General features: G+C 44.4%; 2 protein-coding genes across 3 annotated transcripts in view; one reads left to right on the top strand and one right to left on the bottom strand.

Moving 5' to 3' along the window:
- Nucleotides 1–2279: 2279 nt before the first annotated feature.
- Nucleotides 2280–4330, bottom strand: Dolk (dolichol kinase). The gene has a single exon (XM_052722498.1). The coding sequence runs from the start codon at nt 4040–4042 to the stop codon at nt 2432–2434; it is 1611 nt and encodes a 536-aa protein (XP_052578458.1). The 5' UTR covers nt 4043–4330; the 3' UTR covers nt 2280–2431.
- A 75-nt stretch (nt 4331–4405) lies between these two features.
- Nup188 (nucleoporin 188) overlaps nt 4406–24727 on the top strand; it is a 56580-nt gene continuing 36258 nt past the window's right edge. For both annotated transcript variants that reach the window (XM_052722496.1, XM_052722497.1), the window contains exons 1-8: nt 4406–4478; nt 13873–13927; nt 16021–16094; nt 17792–17876; nt 18001–18081; nt 18883–18927; nt 20946–21038; nt 21166–21285. In XM_052722496.1, the coding sequence (XP_052578456.1) occupies nt 4447–4478; nt 13873–13927; nt 16021–16094; nt 17792–17876; nt 18001–18081; nt 18883–18927; nt 20946–21038; nt 21166–21285 (585 nt within the window). In that variant the 5' untranslated portion in view covers nt 4406–4446. The remainder of the gene's footprint in view (nt 4479–13872; nt 13928–16020; nt 16095–17791; nt 17877–18000; nt 18082–18882; nt 18928–20945; nt 21039–21165; nt 21286–24727) is intronic.

The following is a 24727-nucleotide window of genomic DNA, read 5'->3' as shown; positions in this document are numbered from 1 at the left end:
TTTTATGTGTATGGGCGTTTTGTGTATATGTCTGTCTGTCTGTACACCACTTGAGTGCAGTGCCTGGGAAAATCAGGGGTGTTGGATCCCCTAGAACTGGAGATGCAGATGGTTGTGTGATGTCCTGTGTCTGCTGGGAATTGAACCCCTGTCTGCAAGAGCAGCCAATGTTCTTAGCTGCTGAGCCATCTCTCCAGTCCTGACAAAATGACTTTTGAACATAGCTTCTCCATCCATTCTTCTTTCACTAGCAGCCCTGCAGAAAGCCATCAAGGGCACCCCACCCTGCCTGGTGTGGTTACACGCAATAATACGGAGCAATATTTAGTGGGCACTCACTGTGCATGGGCTTTGTCTCAAGTCCTTACAAGGAGGCAGGGGAGGGGGGCAGGGGGGCTTCTTATCTGTGTTTACGGACCCAGGACTTGACCAGGAAAGGGCAAGTGACCTGCCCAAGTTACACAAATGCATAGCTATCCTGTTCCCTCCAGGCCTGAGTGTCTAACCTCCAACCCCTTTGTCATTTGCTGGAAAGTAGAGACTCCTGGGGCTAGGAATCCAGTCTCAGATCTTGATAGCTCTGTGTCTGAGGCCAGTTTGCTCCAGGGTCCCAGGCCAGGTCCTTCCTCTCTCAGGGCCTCTTCATTCCTGTGTAACAGAGGTCAATGAGGGCCTGCAGGGCCACTCCTGTGGGTATGCTCAGCAGCACCTTCTAGAACAACTACTAGATCCCAACCCTGCTTATCTGGAGACTGGCCAGATACTGCAAACAGAGAGGAGTTAGCTATTGCAACCACAGAATTTTTTTTTCTTTTTTTAAAAGCAAAAAACTTCCTTTTGATCTCAGCTATAGGGTATTTGCACAAGGCCCTGGACTCCATCCAGTGTCACACACACAGTATTTTTTTTTTGAGACTGTTTCTTTGTGTGCCCTTGATTTCACTCTGTAGACCAGGCTGGCCTCAAATTCAGAGATCCACCTGCCTCTGCCTCCTGAGTGCTAGGATTAAAGGTGTGTACCACCACTACCCGGCTTAAAGACTAACTTGTTTTTTATGTGTATAAGTGTTTTGCCTGCATGCATGCCTGTGCGTCACATGTGTGCTTGGTGTCTAGAAGAGGGTGTCCATCCCCCTGGAGTGCCAGGAGGTTGTTAGCTGCCATCTGGGTTTTGAAAACTGTGTCTTAGCAGCTGAGCCATCTCTCCATCTGAACATGGGACCATGCTTTTATCCAATGAGCTATCTTAGCGACCTTTTAAAAGAAGTATTTTGAGCAGGGTGTCATAGTGCAGGCTTTGATCCTAGAGGAGAGACAGAGCAGGCAGGAGTTGGAGGCTAGCCTATTAGCAAATTTCAGGCCAGCAAAAGCTATGTGAGACTCTATCTCATTATATATATATATATATATATATATATATATATATATATATATATTTGAGATAGAATTTCACGTAGCCTAAGATGACCCTGAACTTATTTTGTAGCTCAAGATAACCTTAAACTTGTGGTCCTCCAGCTTCTGCCCCTGAACGGCAGGGTTATAAGCTTGCCTCCCTCCCTATTTAAGAGAGGCCCAGCACAGTTCTACATCCTCATTCACTGAGTCACCTGCCTGGCCTTGGCAGCCACGTCTGTAGCCAGGTCTAGTCCTCTACCAACTGGAAAGACAAGTTTACTCTTGGGTAATAGAGACACTTTCCTGTACTGATTTCTGGTCATAGGTGGTCCACAGGCTGAATACTTAAAAGAACATTATTAGTAGTGTATGTGTATGTGACATCTGTGGAGGCATGCATGAGCTAGCACACACATGTGGAGGTCAGAGGACAATTCTGGGAAGTCACTTCTCCCCTGTTACCTTTAGGTGGGTTCTAGGGACTGATCTCAGGTCCTCAGCCTTGTGTGGCAAGTACTTTTACCCACTGAGCCATCTCGCTGGCCCCCAGGCCAAATACTTTGGATACCTCACATCACCTCTCAATAGAGCCTTCTAGTATCCAGTGAGGGTCAGGCTGTCATTATTCCCATCTTACAGATAGAAGAATTGAGGCTCTGACTCACCTAAGGCCATACAGTATGGCCAAGGATTCTGATCAGATTTATTTGACACCAGACACCTAAGCATTAGGCTTTCTGTTCTGCTGCCCCCAAGGTCCACTCCAACCACGCCTACCCAGACTACAGGATGGGGGCTCTGCAGCATATTCAACTTCCCTGAATTGGTGTATGCCCTTAAGTATTTTTGTTTTCTAATTATCAGCAAAAATAAAACCAAGAGAGCTTTGCTTGTTTATTTGAAGTCTGAGTCAATTGAAAAAACCAAATCTGCTTTTCACCCCTGGGTTCTTAGTGTCCAAGTTGCTGGCTGCTGTGGGGACCATTCACTCTTTCTCCCTATTTCCCTGCTTTCATTGTCACAGCTGCTACTGCTAGGCCATCAGCAATATCAGTAGGTAGAGAGGCAAAAGGAGATTGTCTATCTGAGTAGTGTACGCTTCCAGGAGGGACACAGTGCTGATGGACCCCAAAATCCAAGCATAACTGTAGTTCAGGTCTACTCCACTGTCAAAGATTAAGATCAGAGCTACAGAGATGATTTGTGCAAATATAGATGTCATAGTCCCCTCAAATGTTTTCTTAGTTCCTGGCCAGCGGATCTCTCCCATGGTGCTGCCAAATATGGAGGCCACAGTATCACCCACACCCACAGCCAGGACCCCAGCATAGGGGACCAGGGCTCTCGCTCCTCCCAGGCCGTCCTTCTGTGTACAGGGCCTGGGAATCAGCCAAATGGGAAGAGACATGCCCAGAAGCAGGTAGATGTGTGTTAGGATAAGGGGTCCACTGTCTCGTTCATCCAGGAAGAGGGAGAGAAGGCTCCGCAGAGTGTGACCCAAGGGCTTGATTCGGAAATAGCGCACATACTCCAGGAAGATGAAGACTGCCAGACATACAGTGGCAGCCACATATAGCAGTGGCCGGTCAAAGATGATACCTGGGATGTAAGTGGCTACCACAATGAAGTGGAAGTATTTTCTTGTAATGGTAGGAGCCTTGTGCTTCTTGGACTCAGAAGATGACCGCTTGGCATTCTGGTACAGCACCACCATGCAGGCCATGGTGGCCAGCAAAGACCAATAGGCTAGGAGGTAGATTCGAGTTTTTGTGTAGAAGAGGAACTGAAGAAGCCAGAGCAGGGGGTTCCTACGAATGAGCCAGTGCAGCCAGGGCAGAACCACACCGAGGCCTAGCACACAGGTCATGAGGTGGAAGAAGATGGAAGAAGCCCACGTGCCTGAGTCCATGAAGACAAAGAGGGTGCTGAAGAAGACACCCATGAGCACCATCCCTACCACCACCACCAACAGGAAGAAGTCCACTGGGTCCCCTTGGCTTTCAGTCAGAGAGCGCTTGATGAGTTGGTTGAGGACGAAGCTAATGCCACCCAGTACCAGCAGTGCTTCCCCAGGAGTGAAGCATCGGGGCAGCAGGTACAGCAGGATCATGTTGAGATAAACAAATATCAGCAGGACTTCCAGGACCTCGATCACCTCGCCCACACTGAGGGAGTGCTTCATAATATAAATGATAATGCCTCCGGCCAAACCCGAGATGGCACAAGTATTGGTGGGCACCGGGCGAGTGATGCCCAGTGCCAACACCGAGGAGAAGAGGGCCACTGCCATGCCAGTGGCTGCAACCACAATGCCGAAGCGCTCGAAGTACGGGTTCCCCGCAGCCTGGCAGCGCTCCTTCATGACTACCCCAAGCAAAGGCATGACCATGGAGGCCGGCAGCAAGCCACTGTTCGCGGACATTCGGAACTGGAAAACGGCATTCCCCTGCTGGAGCAGCCGGTCCCACTTGTACTGGACGTAGAAGGCCTGCACTGCGAGGGCCACGGCGCACCACGAGTATCGGTCCCACACCACAGCGTGGATGCTCAGCACCACTGCGAACACCACGGCAGCCTCCGCCAGCACCGACCCGCTCAGCGGAAACCCAGACTCCGGGGCTGAGGGAGGGCACTGTCGGGTCATGTCTCCAGGCCTGGGGCTCTAGGGGCAGCTTGGTGACTAGGGACGCCTTGGCCTCTGGGGCCCTCAACCAGCCAAGCAGAGTGCAGCAACTTCACCCAGCCAGCAACCTCCTCCAGCTTCCAAAAGGGTGCTCCACCACGGGCCACTCTGAGGCCTGACAGCCGGCGCCCAGTCACCCTCCACCGCTGCCAACCTACGGTGTAGCAGACGTTTGCACTCTTCACCTCTCACAGGCTGCAGCGCCTCCACCGCGGACGCCTCTCAGCCCTGGGCAGCGCCATCTTGACCGTCCCATCCTGGGCCCGCCCCCGCCGCCACGTGACGGAGAGCCCCGCCCCTACTCGAACGGCGCGGGGTCACGTGGGCCCGGCGTATGGGGGCGGGGCCGGGGCGCGCGCGCGAAGATGGCGGCTGCCGCCGGCGGGCCGTGTGTGAGGTGCGGAGTGGGGCGCGGCGGCGGGGGTGGCCGTGAGGCGCCGGGCGGGAGCGGGGCGGGAGTTGGAAACGGGGTTCAGCGGCAGTGGCGGAAACGAGCCCAGGCTGGGTGGACGGACACCCGCCGGCGAGGCGGTTAAGTCCAAACCGTCCCCGCTCGCGGGGCTGAGGACACTTCTGGAGCGGGCCGGCCACTCTCCCTTCCCTTTCCGCGGTCCTTATGCCTCATGTCTCCCCGCGCTTCCTCCACCATGCTCCTTGTAGGCACTGCGGGACGTTTCGGGGTCGCCTGGAAGACACCCCCTACCGGGCCCCGCCGAAGCGTCCCCGTGCTCTGCCCCGCCTCGGGTGTGCCTTGCCCACACCGCGCATTCTTCCCGCGGGCGTCCTTAGTTCCCGCCTTCTTTTATTTTTGGCTGATGCCGGTATTGATTCAATCAGCAGAATGTCGCCTTCATCTTCCAGGCCATTCCGGGTGTTGTGCCAGACTTCGGACACAAGATGAATTATTGCAAAACAAACACACGATTCTCACTTAAGGAGTGTTTTGTTTGTTTGTTTGTTTGAGGCAAAGTCTCTTGTACCACCACCGGCTGGCCTTGAACGCCTATCTTCTTGCCTTTGCCTTAGTGCGGAAATTACGGACATGAATTACAAGACTTGCTTGACTATTAAAGAGCGCTTACTAGCTAGCGCCAGACCCTGGGAAAGTGCCTTGCAGGCGTTATCTCATTCATTTCTCACAACTAGGAGAGAGGCGCCTCCTGTTACACATGACTCAGAAGTCCAATTCATTCATAGATAGCCCCCCTCCTCTGCCTCTCGTGGTAATCCCCATGAGGATTCAGATTGAAGGCTATCAGACAGAAACCATCACCAGACCTCTGTGCTCATTACATCTTCCATATTATAGACAGTACTCCCCACTCCTAAAACTTAAACATACCCGTCACCTGGAATTGATTCTGCCAACTTTATTTGGCTTTGTTTCCTGCTGAACCCTTAAACACGCAGACAAACATGTCAGTGTCTCACACATTGCCTGTCTTTCTCTAGGTCAGCCACTTCGCCTTCCAGTGGTAAAATTTCCTGTGGAGTGTCTTGTGATCCCTGTGAGGGCCAGTTTGGTTTCCTTCCATCTGCTGTTTCATGCTAGACCTTGTATCCACAGATACGGATACATACTTGTATGAAACTTTAAAAAATGAGTTTTTCAAAAGGAAAGGAAAATTTGGCTTGCCAGCAGGCTTTCATCATGTTGAGGACCTTACCAAACCCATCCTTGAGGCTGGACTTTGACTGATCCTAGGGTTTTTATCTGATTTTTATTTCGAGGTCCAGGGGGTCAAACCCAGGGCCCCAGGAATGCTAGGCAAGCACTCGACTATTGAGCTACACCCTGGGGGCGCCTAGCAGGTTCTCGGCATTGCCTTGGTCTGTTAGGAGAGTGATACTTAGCACTGGAAAGCATGCTCCCTAGTAGTTGGGAATAGTGGTCTCTTTGAAGACCTGAGATCTGGACCAAGAAAAGTCCATCCTGGTCCTTTTGCCTATTGCTTTGTAGTTGACCTTAGTCACCTTTGCTTTTCCAAATGGGAATCTTTAATCTTTGTGTGTGCAGGTGTGTGTATGTGTGTGTGTGTGTATGTGTGTGTGTGTGTGTATGTGTGGAGGCTGTTGGGTGTCTTTCTTAGATCTCCATTTTACCAAGGCAGGGTCTCCTGATCAATCTGGAGCTTGCTGATTCAGTCTAGCAAGCCATCTTAGACTCAGCTTTCCGGTCTCCTTCTCCTGAGCATTGGGATTACTGGTGGGCTGTCACACCTGCCTAGTTTTTTTTGTAAGTGCTGTGGTCTTCATGTCAGGTGCTTTATTTGGGCCATCTCAGTCCTGTGTTGTTTTTTAGAGGCTTATTGAAGTAACTGTGAAGCCTAGTGTTGTGTGTATGGCCTAGGCTGGTCTGGCACTGCAGCCCTCCTGCCTGCCTCAGCCTTTCTGCTGTTGCAGGTGTGTGCATAGGAGTCAGCACTGGTGAGTGACACTAGAATGATGCTCTTTAAACCACTCAGAATCTTGTGAAAGTCACTCAGAATTTGGCAGAAAGTTGGTTTGAATATTGGCATTTTGAGGTCTCGGTGTTTGTGGAAGTCTGAGTGGTGCAGGTGTGTGAACAAAGTAAAGCCACTCGTTGAAAAGCTGTCACTGTTGCTGGGCCCAGTGTGCTGATGCACACATTTAATCCCAGCAGAGGCAGGCTGGTTCCAGAGCCGATAGAGCTACACAGTAAAAAGCTACACAGTAAAAAGCCTGTCTCAAAAATGTTAAAGGCTGGGGCCAGAGAGATGGCTAAGAGGTTAAGAGCACTGGCTTCTCTTCCAGAGGTCCTGAGTTCAATTCCCAGCAACCATCTATAATTATGAGCTCTGGTGCCCTCTTCTGGCCTGCATGCAGAACATTATACATAATTAAAAAAAAAATCTTTTTTTTTTTTTTAAAGTTAAAAGCTATTGCTCCTAAGCTTAAGTCCTCATTTACAAGAGAACTGTGCAGCTCTATGGAGTCGGGTAGACAGGAACTGCATTTATTTCTATGTAGAATGTAACTGTTTCTCAAAAGGACTGTTTCATTAGAATAATTTGGCTAGCTCAGCATTCTCCAGATGGACTCTGATTATTCTTTACTTTCTATCCAAAAGTTTTCTTTAAAAACTTTTTTTCTTGAACATTTTATTTTTTGTTTCTTAGGTCTATGAGTGTTTTGCCTGCATATGTCTGTGCATCACTTGTGTGTAGTGCACTGGAACTGGAATTATAGAGGATTGTGAGTCACCTTGTGGTGCTGGGAATTGAACCTGGGTTCTAAAGAGAGCAACCAAGTGCAGCCTAAGTTTATGTGCACCAGGTGTGTTAATGCCCACAGAGGCAGGCATTGATTCATCTAGAACTGGAATTATGGCCAGTTGTTGCTGAGCCAAATATAACTGGACTTTCTTTGGACTGCTCCTGAATAGTGACATGAGATTTTTTATTAGTTATGAAAGCTTGGTCTTAGCTTAGGCTTGTTCCCAACTAGCTCTTAAAATTTAAATTAACCCATTTATATTAATCTACATTCTGTCATGTGGCTCATTACCTCTCCTCAGTACTGGATGTCTGACTTCCTCTCTTATCTGGCTGGCCAATCTCCTGTACCACCAATTCTTTCCCAGAGTTCCTATCTCTCTCCGGAAGTCCTACCTATTTTCTCCTGCCTAGCTGTTGGCCATTTAGCTTTTTATTAAACCAACCAGAAGGTGCCTTAAGGCAGGTGAAGAAGAACAGAGACACATCTTTACAGTGTACAAAAAGATCATCCCAACAGGTGATGAGCTGCTTGATGTGGGTGCTGGGAACTAAAGCCAGGTCCTCTGCAAGAGCAGTAATTGTTCTTAACTAAGCCATCTCTCCTGCTCTCATTTATTTACTTTTTTATTATAGTGTGTGCACACCATGGTGTGTGAGTGCAGGTCAGAGGACAGCTCTGGAATTCAGGTCTCCAGGCTTGTGTGGCAAGTATTTGTGCCCACTGAGCCATCTCATCTGGCTGGTCCTCTGACTCTTAGAAATAAAATTCTATGTTGTCTTCCTAGGACTTTAACGGGCTATATGTTTGTTTATTTTTACATTTATTTATTTATTTACTGTGTACATGTGGGTGTCTGCTTAGGAGTGCATGTGGAGGTCAGGGGACAACTTGTTGGAATTGGTTTCCTCCTTCAACCATGTGGAAGGGTCTTGGGGATTCAATTCATCAGGCTTAGTGATAGGCACCTTTACCCACTGAGCCATCTTGTTGGCCCATCAATTATTCAAAACAAACTGATTGTGTGCGTGCACTCACAGGAGGGAGCATGAATATTATGTCCAAGCTGTAATATAATAAAGTCATGAGGACTCTATAACCAAGATTTATCATGTCTCATCTAGTCTCAGCTGTTCCCATGTGGAAGGATCAGCATACATATCACCTGTCCTGTAGTCTTTTGGCTTCCTCCCTCATGTCTGTAGCCAGGAACCTCAGGAGGTCCTCCCCAGTCAAAACTGATCTTTATTAATTTTGAAGGAATCCATAGCTTTTCGTTTCCTGTGGAAACAAAGGCATAACCTCTCTCCTAAAGCAACATATTTTTTGACTTCCATTTTAAAGTTAAGATATCCCCAAAGTACATAGGCTGGTTTAATTCAGCAATCTCTTTCACAGTCCACTGTCTCTCAGCAGGTATTTTTTTTCCATTAGCATTTAAAAATTCAAAATCAACAAAGCACTATACAGAATCCAGACACCCTATGTATTTCCTATCTTTATGTGGCTTTTTAATTTTTTTATATTACTTTACTCATTCTTTAAGGACTTTATTTTTTAAACTTTATTTTTATTTTATGTACATTGGTGTTTTGTATACATGTATGTCTGCGTAAGGATGCCAGATCCCCTGGAATCTGGCATAGTTGTGAGCTGCCATGTGGGTGTTGGGGATCGAACCTGGGTCCTCTGGATGAGCAGCCAGTGTGTCCGAGATGTTATTATTTTTAAACTTTTTTCTCTATGATTGTCAATACTCATTTTCTTTGCTTTTTTCAGCACCTAAGCACCTTTTAAAGCATACTGTTCCTTTTAAGAGGTTTTCTGTGTCTGGACCTGACTTTACTAAGTTCCTGCAGTGTTCTCTGACTGCATGAGACAATTTGTTTCTCCCCCACTGCCCACAAGACAGAATTTCTCTGTGTAACAAACAGCCTTGGTTGTCTTGGAACTCACTCTGTAGACCAGGCTGACCTTAAATTCACAGAGATGTGCCTGCCTCTGCCTCTGCCTCCCAAGTGCTGGGATTAAAGGCGTGCCCCACCACCACCCAGCTTGTGAGACAAATCTTAAACTCTGTGTGGCTCCAGCGCTGACTCCACACCCCTTTGTTCCCTGAGTGCCTAGCCTCATGCTTGTGGGTACCGGCAGGAGCCTCGATTACCACCCTGGTGCTGGGAAGTTGCTAAGCCCACTTTCTGGAATCCCTGCAAGCAGCAGCTGTTGTAGAGGCCGAAGGCCCAGAGGGCACATGTGGCTGCTCCAGTTGACTTCTCAGTCTGTGTGGTCGTGCCATGCATTGGACACAAATGTTGTAGTACTTTCATCAGGACCGCCAGTTTGCAAATAAGGACACAGAGACTTACTATTAATTATAAAAGCTTAGCCTTAGCTTAGGCTTGTTCCTGACTAGTTTTTGTTGTTGTTGTTGTTTTTGGTTTTTGTTTTTGTTTTTTTGAGACAGGGTTTCTCTGTAGTTTTAGTGGCTGTCTTGGATCTCACTCTATAGACTCACAGAGATCCACCTGGCTCTGCCTCCCAAGTGCTGGGATTAAAGGTGAGCACCACTGCTGCCCGGCCCTAACTAGTTCTTGTAACTTAAATTAACCCATATTTTTAATCTATATTCTTCCATGAGGCTTGTTACCTCACCTCCATACTGCCCATCCTCCTGAGTCTGGTAACTCTGCCTTTTTTGTTCCCAGAGTTCTCTTGCTGCCTGGAAGTCCTGCCTATACTATCCCTGCCTAGCTATTGGCCGTTCAGCTTTTTAATTACACCAGCCACAGCAGTACATCTTCACACAGGGTGAAAATATCCCACAACAGAGATGGTTCCCTGATTAAGAGTACCGGCTGCTCTTTGATTCCTAGCATCTACATTGATGTGCATAACTGTTTGTAACTCCAGTTCCAGGGGATCCAACACCTGTTTCTGGCCTCCTTGGACATTGCATGCAAGTGGTACATAGGTATACATGTAGACTAAACACCCATACATGTCAATAAAAATAACAATAAATGACATCCCCCCATACACACATCAAAGAAGAAACAAGATAAAAAAGAACACAAAACCTTTCATTTGTTTGAAAAGGTAAAGGCCAAGTGTGGTGGTACACAACTTTAATCCCAGCACACGAGAGATAGAGGCAGGCAGATCTCTGTGAGTTCAAGGCCAGCCTGGTCTACAGAGTGAGTTCCAGGACAGCCAGGGCTACACAGAGAAACCCTGTCTTGAAATCCCTCCCCCCAAAAAAAGTAAAGAAGAAAGAAAGTTTATTAAACATTGTTATTTTTGAGACCTCTCTCACCTAAGTGCTGGGATCACAGATGTACAGGCCCAGCCATACATCATTTTTGACACCTAATAAAGTGATCATAATATAATATGGTTTTTCTAATTGGGAATATTTTGTCCTGTTTTTCCTTTTCATGTTTGTTTTTTATTTTCTATTTAGCTTAAGAAATAGGAAAATTACATATATGTAGAACATACAACGTATTTTTAAATCTATATATGTCAAGCAAAACAATATATTTCTCTGAGAATTTTTATTTCTGTCCCCTTCCCTCTTCTGTCTCTTTTGGTAGAGTCTTACTTTGTAGCCTAAGCCAGCCTTGAGCTTGAACTTGCCTCAGCTTGCTGAGTGTTGCAGTTATAGACATTTGCTATGGTGCTTAGCCTGAGAAGTTTGTTTTTTAATTTATTTAAAAAAAATTCTTGGGTTGGGAATTTAGCTCAGTGGTAGAGTGCTAGCGCAAGGCCCTGGGTTCGATCCTCAGCTCAAAAAAAAAATTCTTAAGTTGGGCTATGGTGGTGCACACCTTTGATCCCAGCACTTGGGAGACAGAGGCAGGTGGATCTCTGAGTTTGAAGTCAGCCCGGTCTACAGAGCAAGTTCCAGGATAGCCAGGGCTACAGAGAGAAACCCTTTTTCAAAAAAATTTAAAAAATTAGCCGGGCAGTGGTGGCGCATGCCTTTAATCCCAGCACTCGGGAGGCAGAGCCAGGCGGATCTCTGTGAGTTCGAGGCCAGCCTGGTTTACAGCGCGAGATCCAGGAAAGGTGCAAAGCTACACAGAGAAACCCTGTCTCGAAAAACCAAAAAAAAAAAAAAAATTAATTTGTGTATGTATATGTCTGTGTGTCACCATGTGATGTTCATCTATGGAAGCCAAAAGACAGTGTTGAATCTCCTGAACCTAGAGTTACAGGCAGTTGTGAGCTGCTTGACATGGATGCTGGTAAACCAATTCAGGCTCTGGAAGAGCCGCAAGCACTTTTAACTGTGAGACCATCACTCCAGCTCCTCCTATTTTTTTCTATTACAGGGTTATGTGTATACCAGGCTGTCCTTGAACTTGTTATGTAGCTGAAGATGTCCCAGAACTCCTGATCTCTCTGCCTCCAGTCCTAGGATCATAGGTGTGGTGCCACCTAGTCTGGTTATGTGGTGCTGGGACTGGAACCAAGGGCTTGTGATTGCTAGACAAGCACTTTGTTCATTGAGCTACAATTCCTGCTACCAAGAATTAGAATTTTCAAAGAAACACTGGACCCACAGCGTCATGTGTAGTGAGCAAGTCTTTCCCTTGTCCCTCCAGCCAGGTCCCAAATAATAACATGGAGACTTACTCATTATGAAAACTCTGCCTTTAGCTTAGGCTTGTCTTAACTAGCTCTTAAAACTTAAGTTAACCCATTTTTTTTCAATAATTTAGTTAATTTTATTTTATGTGCATTGGTGTGAGGGTGTCAGATCTCCTGGAACTGGAGTTGCAGACAGCTGTGAGCTGCCATGTGGGCGCTGGGAATTGAACTCAGGTCCTCTGGAATAGCAGCCAGTGCTCTTAACCACTGTGCCATCTCTCCAGCCCCAAGTTAACCCATTTCTATTTATCTACATTCTATCATGTACCTCTCTTCCATCTTGTACCTCCTGTTTCCTCTCTGTGGCTCCTGGCTTCTCCTCCTTTTTTCTTCTCAGAGTTCTCTCTGCCAATAAGTCCTGTCTATACGTCCTGCTTAGCTATTGACTGTTCAGCTTTTTATTACATCAGTCACAGCAAATACATCTTTACATAGAGTACAAATATCGCACGATACTTATGCATACTAGACATACAGCAATTGCCACTTTTAAATAAAGCCCTAGCTTTTTACATTTGCCAGTTCAGGCTTGTCAAGTAAGAAAGACAAAGTATAAGTATGCCTTGACAAAAGACATGATAACTTTCAAAACATTACTAAATTTCTTTAGTGACCTTGTCTCAGTGTTATTATTTGAGGCTGGTTTATTATCAGCATAAAGAGAAACATTTGTTCCAATAACTGGGTCTAATCTCCTAATTACTTTCTGAATTGTGAATGTTATCCTGTTATCAGAAAAAGATTATAGGGGTTGCAGTGTGCTGGTGTGGGAGTTGGCAGCTGTGGATTTAATAGAATTGAACTTGTTTTCTTAGAAGCATTATCTGTTAGGAAAGATTTGTAATTTTCAGGTGTGTTTAAGCCTCTTTGATGGGAAAATCCTGAATGAGAGCCTTTGGCAAATATGGCTCTAATACTTTGTGTTTTAGTCTTAATAAGGAAAATAATTTCCAGTTTATTTTTTTCTCTTGAGTCTGTCTGTAGGGTGTATCTGTGCATAAATGCATGTTCACATGTATGTAGACAGGTGGGTGTGTGTGGAACCCCTAGGCTGATTGGAGCTTCTTTGATTTTGTATGTTCCATTTCATTCATTGATATAGAATCAGAGTTGAATCCAGACGCATCAATATGGCATGTCTCACTAAGCCAGCTTGCTCTAGGGGTCCTTTGTCTCTGCCATCTAAAGGCTGGAATTAGAGGTATCTGCTGTGTGCGTGCATGCGTGTGTGCGTGCGTGCATGCGTGTGTGCGTGCGTGCGTGCGTGCGTGCGTGCGTGTGTGCGTGTATATGTGTGTGTGTGACAGTGTTCTTAACCTCTGAGCCATCTCTCCAGCCCCTGGATGTCTGTATTTTATATACTGTGTGTGATTTGAAATTTGAAATATGAGACCTTGTCTCAAAAAGCCAACTAATAATGAAAATAATAATTTTAAAATCCTTTGTTCTTACTTTTTTTTAAAAGATTTATTTTATTCATTATGTATGTTTTGTTATGTCTGCATGTTTGCCTGCAGGTCAGAAGAGGGCACCAGATCTCATTACAGATGGTTGCGAGCCACCATGTGGTTGCTGGGAATTGAACTCAGGACCTCTAGAAGAGCAATCAATGTTCTTAACCTCTGAGCCATCTCTCCAGCCCCCTTGTTCTTACATTTTATGTTTACTTTGAATATCAAATTTCTTTTTTCTGAGACAGGGTTTCTCTGTGTAGCCTTGGATGTCCTGGAACTCACTCTGTAGACCAGGCTGGCCTTGAACTCACAGAGATCCATCTTCCTCTGCCTCCTGAGTGCTGGGATTAAAGACATGCATCACCACTGCCTGACTTTATCAAATTTCTTTAACTTTTTTTTTTTTTCTTAAAAGAGCAAAATTATCTCTGCTTTCTCATTTTTCAGGAGCAGTAGAGAACTCTGGACAATTCTACTTGGAAGGTCAGCTCTTAGAGAACTGGTGAGTGATGGTGTTCTTGAGCAATTTTTAGGGTTTTTTATAGTGTTTATTACCAAAAAACCAAAAACAGAAAAACCCCTAATGGAGACTTGTCTTGTTGTGTAGCTACTGACGTTTTCTGACTTTTTTTTTTTTTTTCGAGACAGGGTTTCTCTGTGTAGTTTTGGAGCCTGTCCTGGATCTCGATCTATAGACTAGGCTGGCCTCAAACTCACAGAGATCCACCTGACTCTGCCTCCTGGTATTGTAGGTGTGCTCCACCACCGCCCAGCTACTGACATTTTCTAAGTCAGCCTTTGTCTGTACCACATTGGTCGCTCTTCTGTAAAGATGCCTAGACCACTGTGAGGTTGCCTAAAGCAGGCTGCAGAGAGTCTCTGCTGCTTAGGCAGAGAAGGGTTGTCAGGCCTCTGTCTCATACTTTCTTTTCTCTGTTGGCCTTCAGCTTCCAGTTCATAGAGGCTGTAAGTTCTCATAAGTTTTCAAATGTATGATCGGAGAAGGGTAGCAGCCATCATGTTGGTCCTTCGGCTTCTTACCCTTTGAGGAATGTTCTGATGACATTCAATTACTATTACTATAGAACAGAGTATTACACCTATCTTAGAATCTTATATTATGCCTTCATCTGATAATTGTGCTTTTAGAATGAATCCTTAGAGAAGGACATCTTAGAAAATGTTTGGTGCTCAGAGTACTCTGGCACAGCATTCTACTACAGCTTGGGCATGGTGCACACTCTGGTAACTCCGGCACCCCAGAGGCTGAGGGGATGGATGGTCTCAAGTTAGGACCAGCTAACTACATAGTGAGACTGTCTCAAAAAAACCAAAAACCAAATCATTAGAACTGGCCAAGCGTTTGTTTGAGTGGCTACCTTCTTTTTAAAAACGATTTACTTATTTTTATTTCACGTGTGTGAGTGTTTTGCTTGCATGTATGTGTATATACAGCATGCATGTCTGGTGCCCAAGGAGCCCAGAAGAGGGTGTTTGATACCCTGGAACTGGAGTTACACAGAGGAGTTGGTTACCATGTGGGTAGTGGGAACTGACTTTGGTCTTCTGTAGTAGCACTAAGAGCTTTTAGTAATTTCTCCAGCCCCTTGAGTGGCTACCTTAATCTAGGTGTGTGATGTTTTTATTTGTAAATTTGTTACAATAACGTGATTTTATTTATTCATTTGTTTGTTCATTTATTTATTTATTTTCTTTTTTTTGAAACAGAATTTCTTTGTGTAATAGCCTTAGCTATCCTGGAATTTGATTTATTGACTAGGCTGGCCAAACTCACAGAGACCCGCCTGCCTCTGCCTCCTGAGTGCTGGGATTAAAGGCATGCACCACCACATCCAGCTTATTTTTTAATTCTTAAAATGATTTATTTTTATGTGCGTTGGTGTTTTGCCTTCATGTATGTATGAGGGTGTCAGATTCTGGAGTTAAAATTGTGAGCTGTCATGTAGGTGCTGGAATTGAACCTGGGTTCTCTAGAAGAGCAGCCAGTGCTCTTAACTGCTGAGCTATCTCTCCAGCCCTGTGAAGTGATTTTATTCCACAGAGAGAGGGGAAATACAAAAAGACTTAAGTGTATCTAGCATTAAAGTGAATGAATGAATGCCAGAAATGGTGTGTTATTTAGTAAAATATGCAATCATTGGAAAGCCCCTTTATAAAGATTTTCATAAATGATGCTACAGTATTAATCAAAGAAAAGATTACAGAATTCTGTATTTACAATGCTTTAAACCAGTGGTTTTCAACCTTCCTAATGCTGCTACCCTTTAATATAGTTCCTCATGTTGTGGTGACTCCCAAACCATAAAATTATTTTCGCTGCTACTTCATAACTAATTTTGTGACTGTTATGAATTGTATCATAAACATCTATATTTTCCAGTGGTCTTAGGTGACCCTGTGAAAGGGTCATTTGAACCCAAAAGGGGTCATGATCCATAGGTTAAGAACTGCTGCTTTAAGCTGCGGCGGCGGCGGCAGGAACATTAGAAAAGATACAGAGGAAAACACAAGGTATAGTGTGATCCTGAAGTCTGATCTAGCATGCATTTGTGTAATTGCTTTGTTCTTTTGCAGAATCAGATTGAGGCGGAACTGAATAAATATTGGCAGCGGTTGTTAGAAGGGCTTTCTTACTACAAACCTCCCAGGTATGGCTATTCTGTTTGTCTAGTGATGCCATTTTCCCCAAGGACTTCAGCATGAATGAAACTTCTTTGTGTGCTTTTTAAATTGCTGGACTAGTAAATGAGCGAGAATGCAGTTTGGATATAAGCAGGATGTGTCCAGCACATTTTCCTGTCTGTTGAAGAAAGGGTAATTTCCCTTCACAATGATCCAGTTGTCCTTTTCTTTTTTTCCTTTTTCTCTCGAGACAGGGTTTCCCTGTGTATCCCTGGCTGTCCAGGAACTTACTCTGTAGATCAGGCTGGCCTAGAACTCAGATTTGCCTGTCTTTGCCTCCCGAGTGCTGGGACTAAAGGTGTGCCACCACTGCTCAGCTGTTTAATCTTCAAAGTGACCCTTTTTACTGTTTGTCTTCTCCACTGTCCACTGGAGAAAATGATACATTCACGCAAAGAATAAGAGCACTATGCAAGTATCAGCAAGTTCCTGGTTCCAGGGGATCTGCTGCCCTCTTCTGGCCTTTGGTGGCAACAGACACATGCAGGCAAAACACCTAGACATACAGTAAAAATAAAGGCTAAACTTTAAAAAGAGAGAGACAGAAATGACTTTATATAATGACATGGGATTTGTTTGTTTTTTGAGAGAGGGTCTTACTATTTGTTCTGGCTGACCTGGAGGTCACTATGTAGATGAGGCTGGCCTCGAACTTAAATATATCTGCTTGCCTCTGCCTCACACATGCTGGGATTAAAGGCATGTGCTATCATACCCAGCTAAACCTTAAAAAACAAAACAACGAAACAAAAAAAAAAATTAAACTCTAGATTTTATTGACATTTAACCTTTTTTTGTTTGAGTTCTGGGATTGAACTGAAGAGCCTTTCGCATGCACTCTACCAACTGGCCTACATCCTAGTCCCAAATGTCCTCTGCTTGTCCTGTAATCCAGTCCAGGGCAGTGTGTAGCATTTACTTGTCATGTCTCCTTTGGGCTCAACTGTGACTATATCTCAGTTTTTCCTGGGTTTCTTGACCTTGAGCAGTTTTGAGAAGACTAGGGGTATATTTTACAGTGTCCTCCCCTTGGACTTGTCTTGTGTTTTCCTCGTTATGGACTTGAGGTGCGGGCTTTTTGAGAGAAATACCATTCTTTTGGTTTTTTTTGGAGACAGGGTTTCTCTGTGTAGTTTTGGTGCCTGTCCTGGATCTCGTTCTGTAGACCAGGCTGGCCTCGAATTCACAGAGATCCTCCTGGCTCTGCCTCCAAGTGCTGGGATTAAAGGCGTGCACCACCACTGCCTGGCGCGAAATACCATTCTTATTATATCATTTCAGAGTGTATGTACTAGACCCATAGAACACATGGTAATGTTCTATGGACTTTTCCTTGGTCACTTCACTGAGGAGTTCAAGGAAGGTGAGAATGTCTGACACCGACCTCTGGCTTTCATATATACTGCCTACCACATGTTTAAAAAAAAAAAATGTAGCTTAATAGATCTATGAATAACATTGTTGTAACTAGTTTATAATGGACATACATGATTTTGTTACATAGGCAAAGCCAGCTCTGTGTTATAAAGTCTAGACATGAATGTATGTGTATTTTATAGACACCAAAGGAAAAAGAAGGCCAGTACTAAAGTGTCATTGAGTGTTTATTTTGTACCCTTGGGGTCATTGTGAATGAGGAAGTAACTCATTGCTTTTTTTATAGTTCAAGTTCAGCTGAAAGAGTGAAAGCTAATAAAGATGTAGCGTCACCACTGAAGGAACTGGGCTTACGAATCAGCAAGTTCTTGGTGAGTGAAAGTTAATACGGGGTCAGTTTATGCTGTGTGTATGTGCCTGTGGCTTCATTATTAATGGTGTTAATAAAACTCTAAGCTTCGTTAGCTGTTGCTCACTTACGACTCCTTGCTTTAGGGTCTTGATGAAGAGCAGAGTGTGCAGTTACTGCAGTGTTACCTTCAGGAGGACTACAGGGGCACTCGGGACTCACTAAAGGTTTGTGCTTCTGCCCAGCTCCCATCCACCTTTCTTGTTGGAGAGTTTGGGCCCTGGCCCTTTACAGAAGAGATTATGAGATACATAGGTGCTAGGCAAGACTTTATTGATTTATTGTTTTCTCAAGGCAGAATTTCTCTGTGTAGCCCTGGCTGTCCTGGAACTCACTCTGTAGACCAGGCTGCCCTCGAACTCACAGAGATCCAACTGCCTCTGCCTCCTGAGTGCTGTGATTAAAGGCATGCATCACCACTGCCCAGCTGAGGCAAGACTTTTAGTGATTTATTTTTATTTTATGTGCATTGGTGTTTTGTCTGCCTGCATGTCTGTGTGAGGGTGTCTGATCCTCTGGAACTGGAACTACAGACAGTTGTGAGCCACCTTGTGGGTGCTGGGAACTGAACCCAGGTCCTCTGGAAGAGCAGCCAGTGCTTTTAACTGCTGAGCCACCTCTCTAGCCCTGAGGCAAAACTTCCAAAGGCTGGAGAGAGAGCCCAGTGTATGTTTAAGCTGACACCTGTCTTCATTCTTGTAGTGCTTGAAATTTCAAAGAATTACATATAGGTGAGAGATCTAAGAGAGCACCCTGGCTGCTCAACTTTAATTTATGTATAAAGAGACAGACCAGAGAAGAGGGAAAGGATTGGAGCATCAGTTTGGTTAGACATAGCTTCAACACGAGGTAGAAATGTTTACAGAAACGAAATAGATGGGTAGTCACAAAGGGTGTGGTGCATCTTTTTCTTTGCCAGTTGAATTCTGCCTGTAAGACAGCCTCTTGACTGCTCTGTTTTCCTTCAGACGGTCCTGCAAGATGAGAGGCAGAGCCAGGCCTTAACCCTGAAGGTAAGCAGTAGTTGCTGTTTCATTCTTTGGTAGACAGTTGTGTGACAGCTCCTAGACCCTGTTTTCCTGACTATTCCTGCCTTTTCTGTTTTTTTGAGACAAGATCTTAATGTGTATTCCTGACTGGCCTGGAATTCACTATGTAGACCAGGCTGGCATAGAACTCACATAGATCCGCCTGCTTCTGTTTCCTCAGTACTGGGTAATAAAGGCATGTGGCAGCACATCCACCCTTTTGGCTAAGTTTCTAGGTCTTACCTGAGGCCTCTTAGTCTCAGACCCAGTTGAGGAGTTTTTCCCAGAGTTTCTTCTGCTGCTGATGCTGACAACTCATTCATAGATGGCTCTTCTCTAAGGCTTAATTAACTTGGTATTTTTGGGGAGAGAGATGTGCTGGTGATTAACTCAGAGCCTCAAGGATGCTAGGCAAGCATTCCACCACTGAGTCTCACTCTCAGTCCTTTTAGATTCAATTCAGCAGGGTTAGTTTATATCCCCGTACTCCTTGCCTGTCCTACAGCCTTTTCCATAGCCTTCTCACTTTGGGTCTATCCTGTGGATCTGACTGCTGGAGTAGTTTCCTGTTGATACTCAGTGCAGCTTAAGTCCATTGGTTGTATGTGGTTAGAGCATGTAGACCTGGTAGAGTACATTTGTACTCTGAGAACTCATGCTAGAAAATGGTTTTGGAAATGTGTTTAGATTATTAATAATAATTCCTTTTATCTTCCATGGCTTATTTCTTGGCTTATGCCTTTTTTTTTTCTTCATGGAGGGGTGTTGTGGAATATTACTTTAACCATGTAAAGATGTATTACATTTGTTTATGTTGCAGAATATTACTTTATGTAAAGGTTTGTTGCATTTGTTTATGTTGCATTTGTTTATGTAAAGATGTGTTACATTTGTTTATGCTGCATTTGTTTAATTATGTAAAGATGTGTTGCTGTTTTGCCTTGCCTGCCTAAGGCAGCAGAGTGGTCTGATAAAAAGCTGAACAGCCAATGGCTAGGCAGAAGAGGGATAGGCGGGGCTGGCGGGCAGAGAGAATGAGTAGGAAGAGGAATCTAGGCTCTAGAGAGAAAAGAGAACCAGGGAGAAAGAGGGAGATGCCTGGGGCCAGGCAGCCATGAAAGAAACAGGAAAGTAGGACAATGAAAGAAAGGTAAAAGGCCCCGAGGCAAAATGTAGATGAAGAGAAACAGGTTAAATCAAGTTATAAGAGCTAGTGGGACAAGCATGAGATAAGGCTCTGTGTCATGATTTGGGGGCTGGCAGCATGAGAAAGCCTGCTACAGAGGGTATTGCTTTAGTAAATGTGTTTGCATTTCTGTGATTGCTGATACTCATCAGATTTTTCTGTTCATGTTTAAAAATGTTTTTTAGGACCTGGAGGTGGCTCAGTGGTTAAGAGCACTTGCTGCTCTTTCAGAGAACCCAAGTTGGGTTCCTTGAACCCACATGGCAGCTCACAAATACCTATAACTCCAGCTCTAGGGCATTCGTTGCCCTCCTTTTCCCTCTGGCCTTGGTAGGCACCTGTACATAAGTGATATACATATACATGCACACAAAGAGAAATAGAATGAAATGAATTTTAAATATTTATTTATTGTGTATGCCTTCATAGCAAGTGTGCAGAGGTCAGAGGACAACTTATGGAGTCGGTTCTCTTCTTCCACTTTGTGGATCCTGGAGACTGAACTGAGTGCCGTTATCCACTAAGCCATCTTTCCCGTCCTCCATTCACATTTCTGAAGGAATGGATTATCAGCAGCTGTAAAGTTGAGGCTTCTTTTTTTTATTTTTTTTATTTTTCCAGACAGGGTTTCTCTGTGTAACAGTTCTGGCTGACCTGGAACTCGCTTTGTAGACCAGGCTGGCCTCGAACTTACAGAGATCCACCTGTCTCTGCCTTCCAAGTGCTGGGATTAAAGGTGTGTGCTACTACCGCCCAGCTGAGTCTTCTTTTTGCAAGAGTGAGAAACTGATTTTGAAAGTTTGTGTTTTCCGCCTAGATTGCAGATTATTATTATGAAGAAAGAACCTGCATTCTTCGGTGTGTCTTACATCTTCTGACATATTTCCAAGATGAACGACATCCCTATAGGGTAAGCCAGCTCGGTTTTCTTTGTTCTCTCTACCCTGTGACCTTCAGATTTAAATAATTTCATGTCACTTGTATTCATTTGAATGTCTTTTATTCTACACGTGCCTTACTGCACTCTGATTTGTAAGGTTGAGTACGCAGACTGTGTTGACAAACTGGAGAAGGAACTGGTCTTCAAATACAGACGGCAGTTTGAGGAGCTGTACCGAATGGAAGCGCCGACCTGGGAGACACATGGCAATCTCATGGTATGTAGTGCTTGTACTCACCTGTAGCTCAGCAGAATGACATGCCTTGTTCAGGAAGCCCTAGTAGAGTTACACAGCTGAGCACATGAGTGGGTTCTTCAGAGCAGAGGGAATGTGTCAGAACAAAACATTGACTAACGGTCCCTAATTCTGAACCTTTTCCTTGGTCCATTTTGTCTTTTTTTCCTTATCCTTTTCTTTCCTCATTTGTGTTAGGATTTGGGAGGGTAGAGGAAGGACAGGATTGAGACAAGGTCTTACTCTGTAGCCCAGTCCAGGCTGGCCTGGACCTCCTAGTAGCCCCCTGCCTTGGCTTCCCAGGAAGAAATAATTTATTTCTGGCCTTTTTTTTTTTTTTTTTTTTTTTTTTTTTTTGAGACAGGGTTTCTCTGTGTAGCCCTGGCTGTCCAGGAACTCACTCGTAGACCAGGCTGACCTCGAACTCACAGCCTGCCTTTGCCTCCCAGATGCTGGAATTAAAGGGGTGTGCCACTACCACCTGGCTAGCTCTAATTTCTGTATGATCATTTCCTACTATGTATATTCCTAGTCTGGTGATTTTATCCTAAATTTCCAAACTAACTAGCTTCTAGACTGTAGTGTCACCTCTTTCTGCCTTTATTCACAGACAGAATTTCACATAGGCTCAAACTCCCTACATAGCCAGGGCTGGTCTTGAACTCCTAATATTTCTGTTCCCACCGCCCAAGTACTGGAATTACAGGCACCACCACACCAAGATAGTTTTTTTGTTTGTTTGTTTCGAAAACAATACATTAACATTAAAACATGTCTGGCTAAGGGTGTTATTCAGTGCTAGAAACTTTTGCAACATGATTGAGGTCCTAGTTTTAGTATCTAGCACAGCAAAACAAATAAACAAACAAACAAAAAAAAAAAAAGAAACAAGCTGTTTAGGAGGCAGAAGCAGGAGGATTAAGATTAAAAACTGGTCCATGTCAGGCTGGAGAGATGACTGCAGTCAGAAGTACTTGTTGCTCTTCCAGAGGACCCGAGTTCAGTTCCCAGCACCATGGTGGATGCTTCACAACCATGTGTAGCTCCAAGGACTCCCACATCATCCTCTTTATCCTCCAAGGACACTTACACATATGCAGACTGTAAACACAACACATAAGCATAAATAAAGATTTAAAAACATCCATTTACAATGCAATGTATAGAATTGTTTTGTATCCTTAGGAAACTTACAGTAAAAAGTGTAACATAGTAATGAAAACAGAAAATTCCTAAAAAGAAGCTTAAAGAAGCCTGAAGTCTAAGTGCAGAGAACTTGAAGATACTGCTGAGGACCCTAAGTGAATGGGAAGACATACTGCTACAGTCTTGTCTTGTCTTTTTGACACAGAGTCTCTGTGCAGTCCTGGCTGACCTGGAACTCACTCTGTAGACCAGGCTGCCTTCAAACTCAGATATGCCTGCCCCCACCTCCTGAGGGCTGGTTTTAAAGGGGTGTGCCACCACCACCCAGCTCCATATCACATTCTTGAATGTAGAGATTGAGCACCATTGAGCACCATTAAGGGGTGGTTTGGTTTGCCTGATATTAACTCATGGAAATCTCACATAGTCCCCCCCCCAAAAAAAACACTTCTGTTTTTGTTTTAATTGTCAATTGTTTTGAAATTATTGATTCTAGATACTATATAAAAGGATGCCAGGAAAATGGAGTGGCCCTGTCAGATAATAAAAGTACAGTTTTTTGTGCTACTGGAATATTGAAATAGGGTAGCTAATGTGCTCCATTGCAGTGTGCCCACCCCCTAACAGTACAGTGACTTAACTGCAGCAGAGGAAGAATAGTGATATAAAGCTGGAAGTTAGTGTGTGAGTAGATAGACACAAAAACTGACATTTGGGGGCTGGAGAGATGGCGCAGTGACTGTTTTTCCAGAGGACCCTGGGTTCAATTCCCAGCACCCACATGGTGGCTCACAGTTATCTGTAACTTGAATTCCTGAGAATCCAAAACCACCTCCTGGCCTCTGCAGATTCTGCATAGATGTGGTACAGAGACATACAGATAGGCAAAACATTCATATGCATAAAATAGTAAAATAATTTAAGAAAAAGAAAGTGACATTTCTCTAGTGGGAACTAAGATCATGCAGCTAAATGGTAGGTACTAGAGCCAATTTGTAGCCATCTGGAGAACCAAGCGCCATCTCTGCTGTAGACCTTTTCCTAAAAACGAAGTTAAAAAAAGCTAGGGCTTTAGCTCAGTGGTAGAGTGCTTGTCTCACATGCATGAGACCCTAACTTCAGTACCCATTCTGCTACCAAAAAAAAAAAAAGTGAGACCTAGTGTTTAATTTTCAGGCATTAGATGTTTTCCTTAAAATTTAAAAAAAAAAAAAAAAAAAAAAAAGTGTCTGCGTGTGTGGGCAGATCTTCACAGCATGCATGTATAAGTCAGACAAAATGTTGCAGGAGTTGGTTCTTCTGCCCATTCTGTGAATTCTGAGGATTGAATTCAAGTCATCGAACTTGGCAGCAAGTACCTTTACCCATTGTACCATCTTGTCAGTTTTTGAGATAGGGTCTCATTCTATAGTTTGGGCTGGCCTGAAACTCATAGTGATCCTCTGCCTCAGTTTCCTGAGTGTTAGGATTATAAACATGTACCATCATGCCTGACTGATTAAAGTTGATTATGTTATTATTGGTATACTTCTACTTAATTATTTTATTTAATATTTGAGACAGGATTTCCTATAACACTAGTTGACCTCGAGCTGAATTTGTAGTTGAGGATAGCCTTGAACTCTTGGTCCTCCTGCCTCTTGAGTTCTGGGATTATGGGTGTATGCCATTGATGCCTGACTTTTTTTGAAGATGGATCTTACTCTGTAGCCTAGACTGTCTAGAACTCTCTAAATGGTCCTGACTGTCGTTGAACTCAGGTTAATCCTACTATCTTAGTCTCTGAGTCCTGGGATTATAGGCATGAGCCACACCCAGCAGCTGTTTGTAGTGTTTTAGAAGGTACTGTCCCTCCAGCTGTTATGGCATGTTCCAGTCACACAGCATGGGGAGCTAAGGTCAGAGTCTGTAATTATTGCCCCATGGTTTATTGCCCACCATGGGATCTTTATTGGTGAATATACCATGTTCATGTCTACTTGAAAAGAATGTGTGCTTGACAGTTGTAGTGTGGTCTGTAAATATCAGCTACTTGAGTTGTCCAGATCTTCTATTTGCCAGTTGCTTTTGCCAAATCGTTCTGTAGGTTTGTGGCATGATTGTGTTAGCAGGGGTTGGCAATAAGCTGCAAGTGGTCCACACCTGTAACCTTAGCACCTGGGAGGCAGAGTAAAAGAATCGGGGATTCGGGATTAGCCTCAGCTATATGGTAAATTCAGGGCTAGCCTTGACAACATGAGTCAGTCTCTCTCTCTCTCTCTTTCTCTCTTACATACAC

The sequence above is a fragment of the Peromyscus californicus genome, unplaced genomic scaffold (genome assembly GCF_007827085.1).
Source record: "Peromyscus californicus insignis strain IS unplaced genomic scaffold, ASM782708v3 Scaffold_7__1_contigs__length_154581171, whole genome shotgun sequence".
NCBI classification, from domain to species: Eukaryota; Metazoa; Chordata; class Mammalia; order Rodentia; family Cricetidae; genus Peromyscus; species Peromyscus californicus.
The sequence above is the reverse complement of the archived record's forward strand: the minus strand, read 5'-3'. Positions and strand labels throughout refer to the sequence as shown.

Bases quoted from the DNA above. Each gene is read 5' to 3' on its own strand.
- Dolk (XM_052722498.1), bottom strand. From the start codon at position 4,042: ATGACCCGACAGTGCCCTCCCTCAGCCCCGGAGTCTGGGTTTCCGCTG.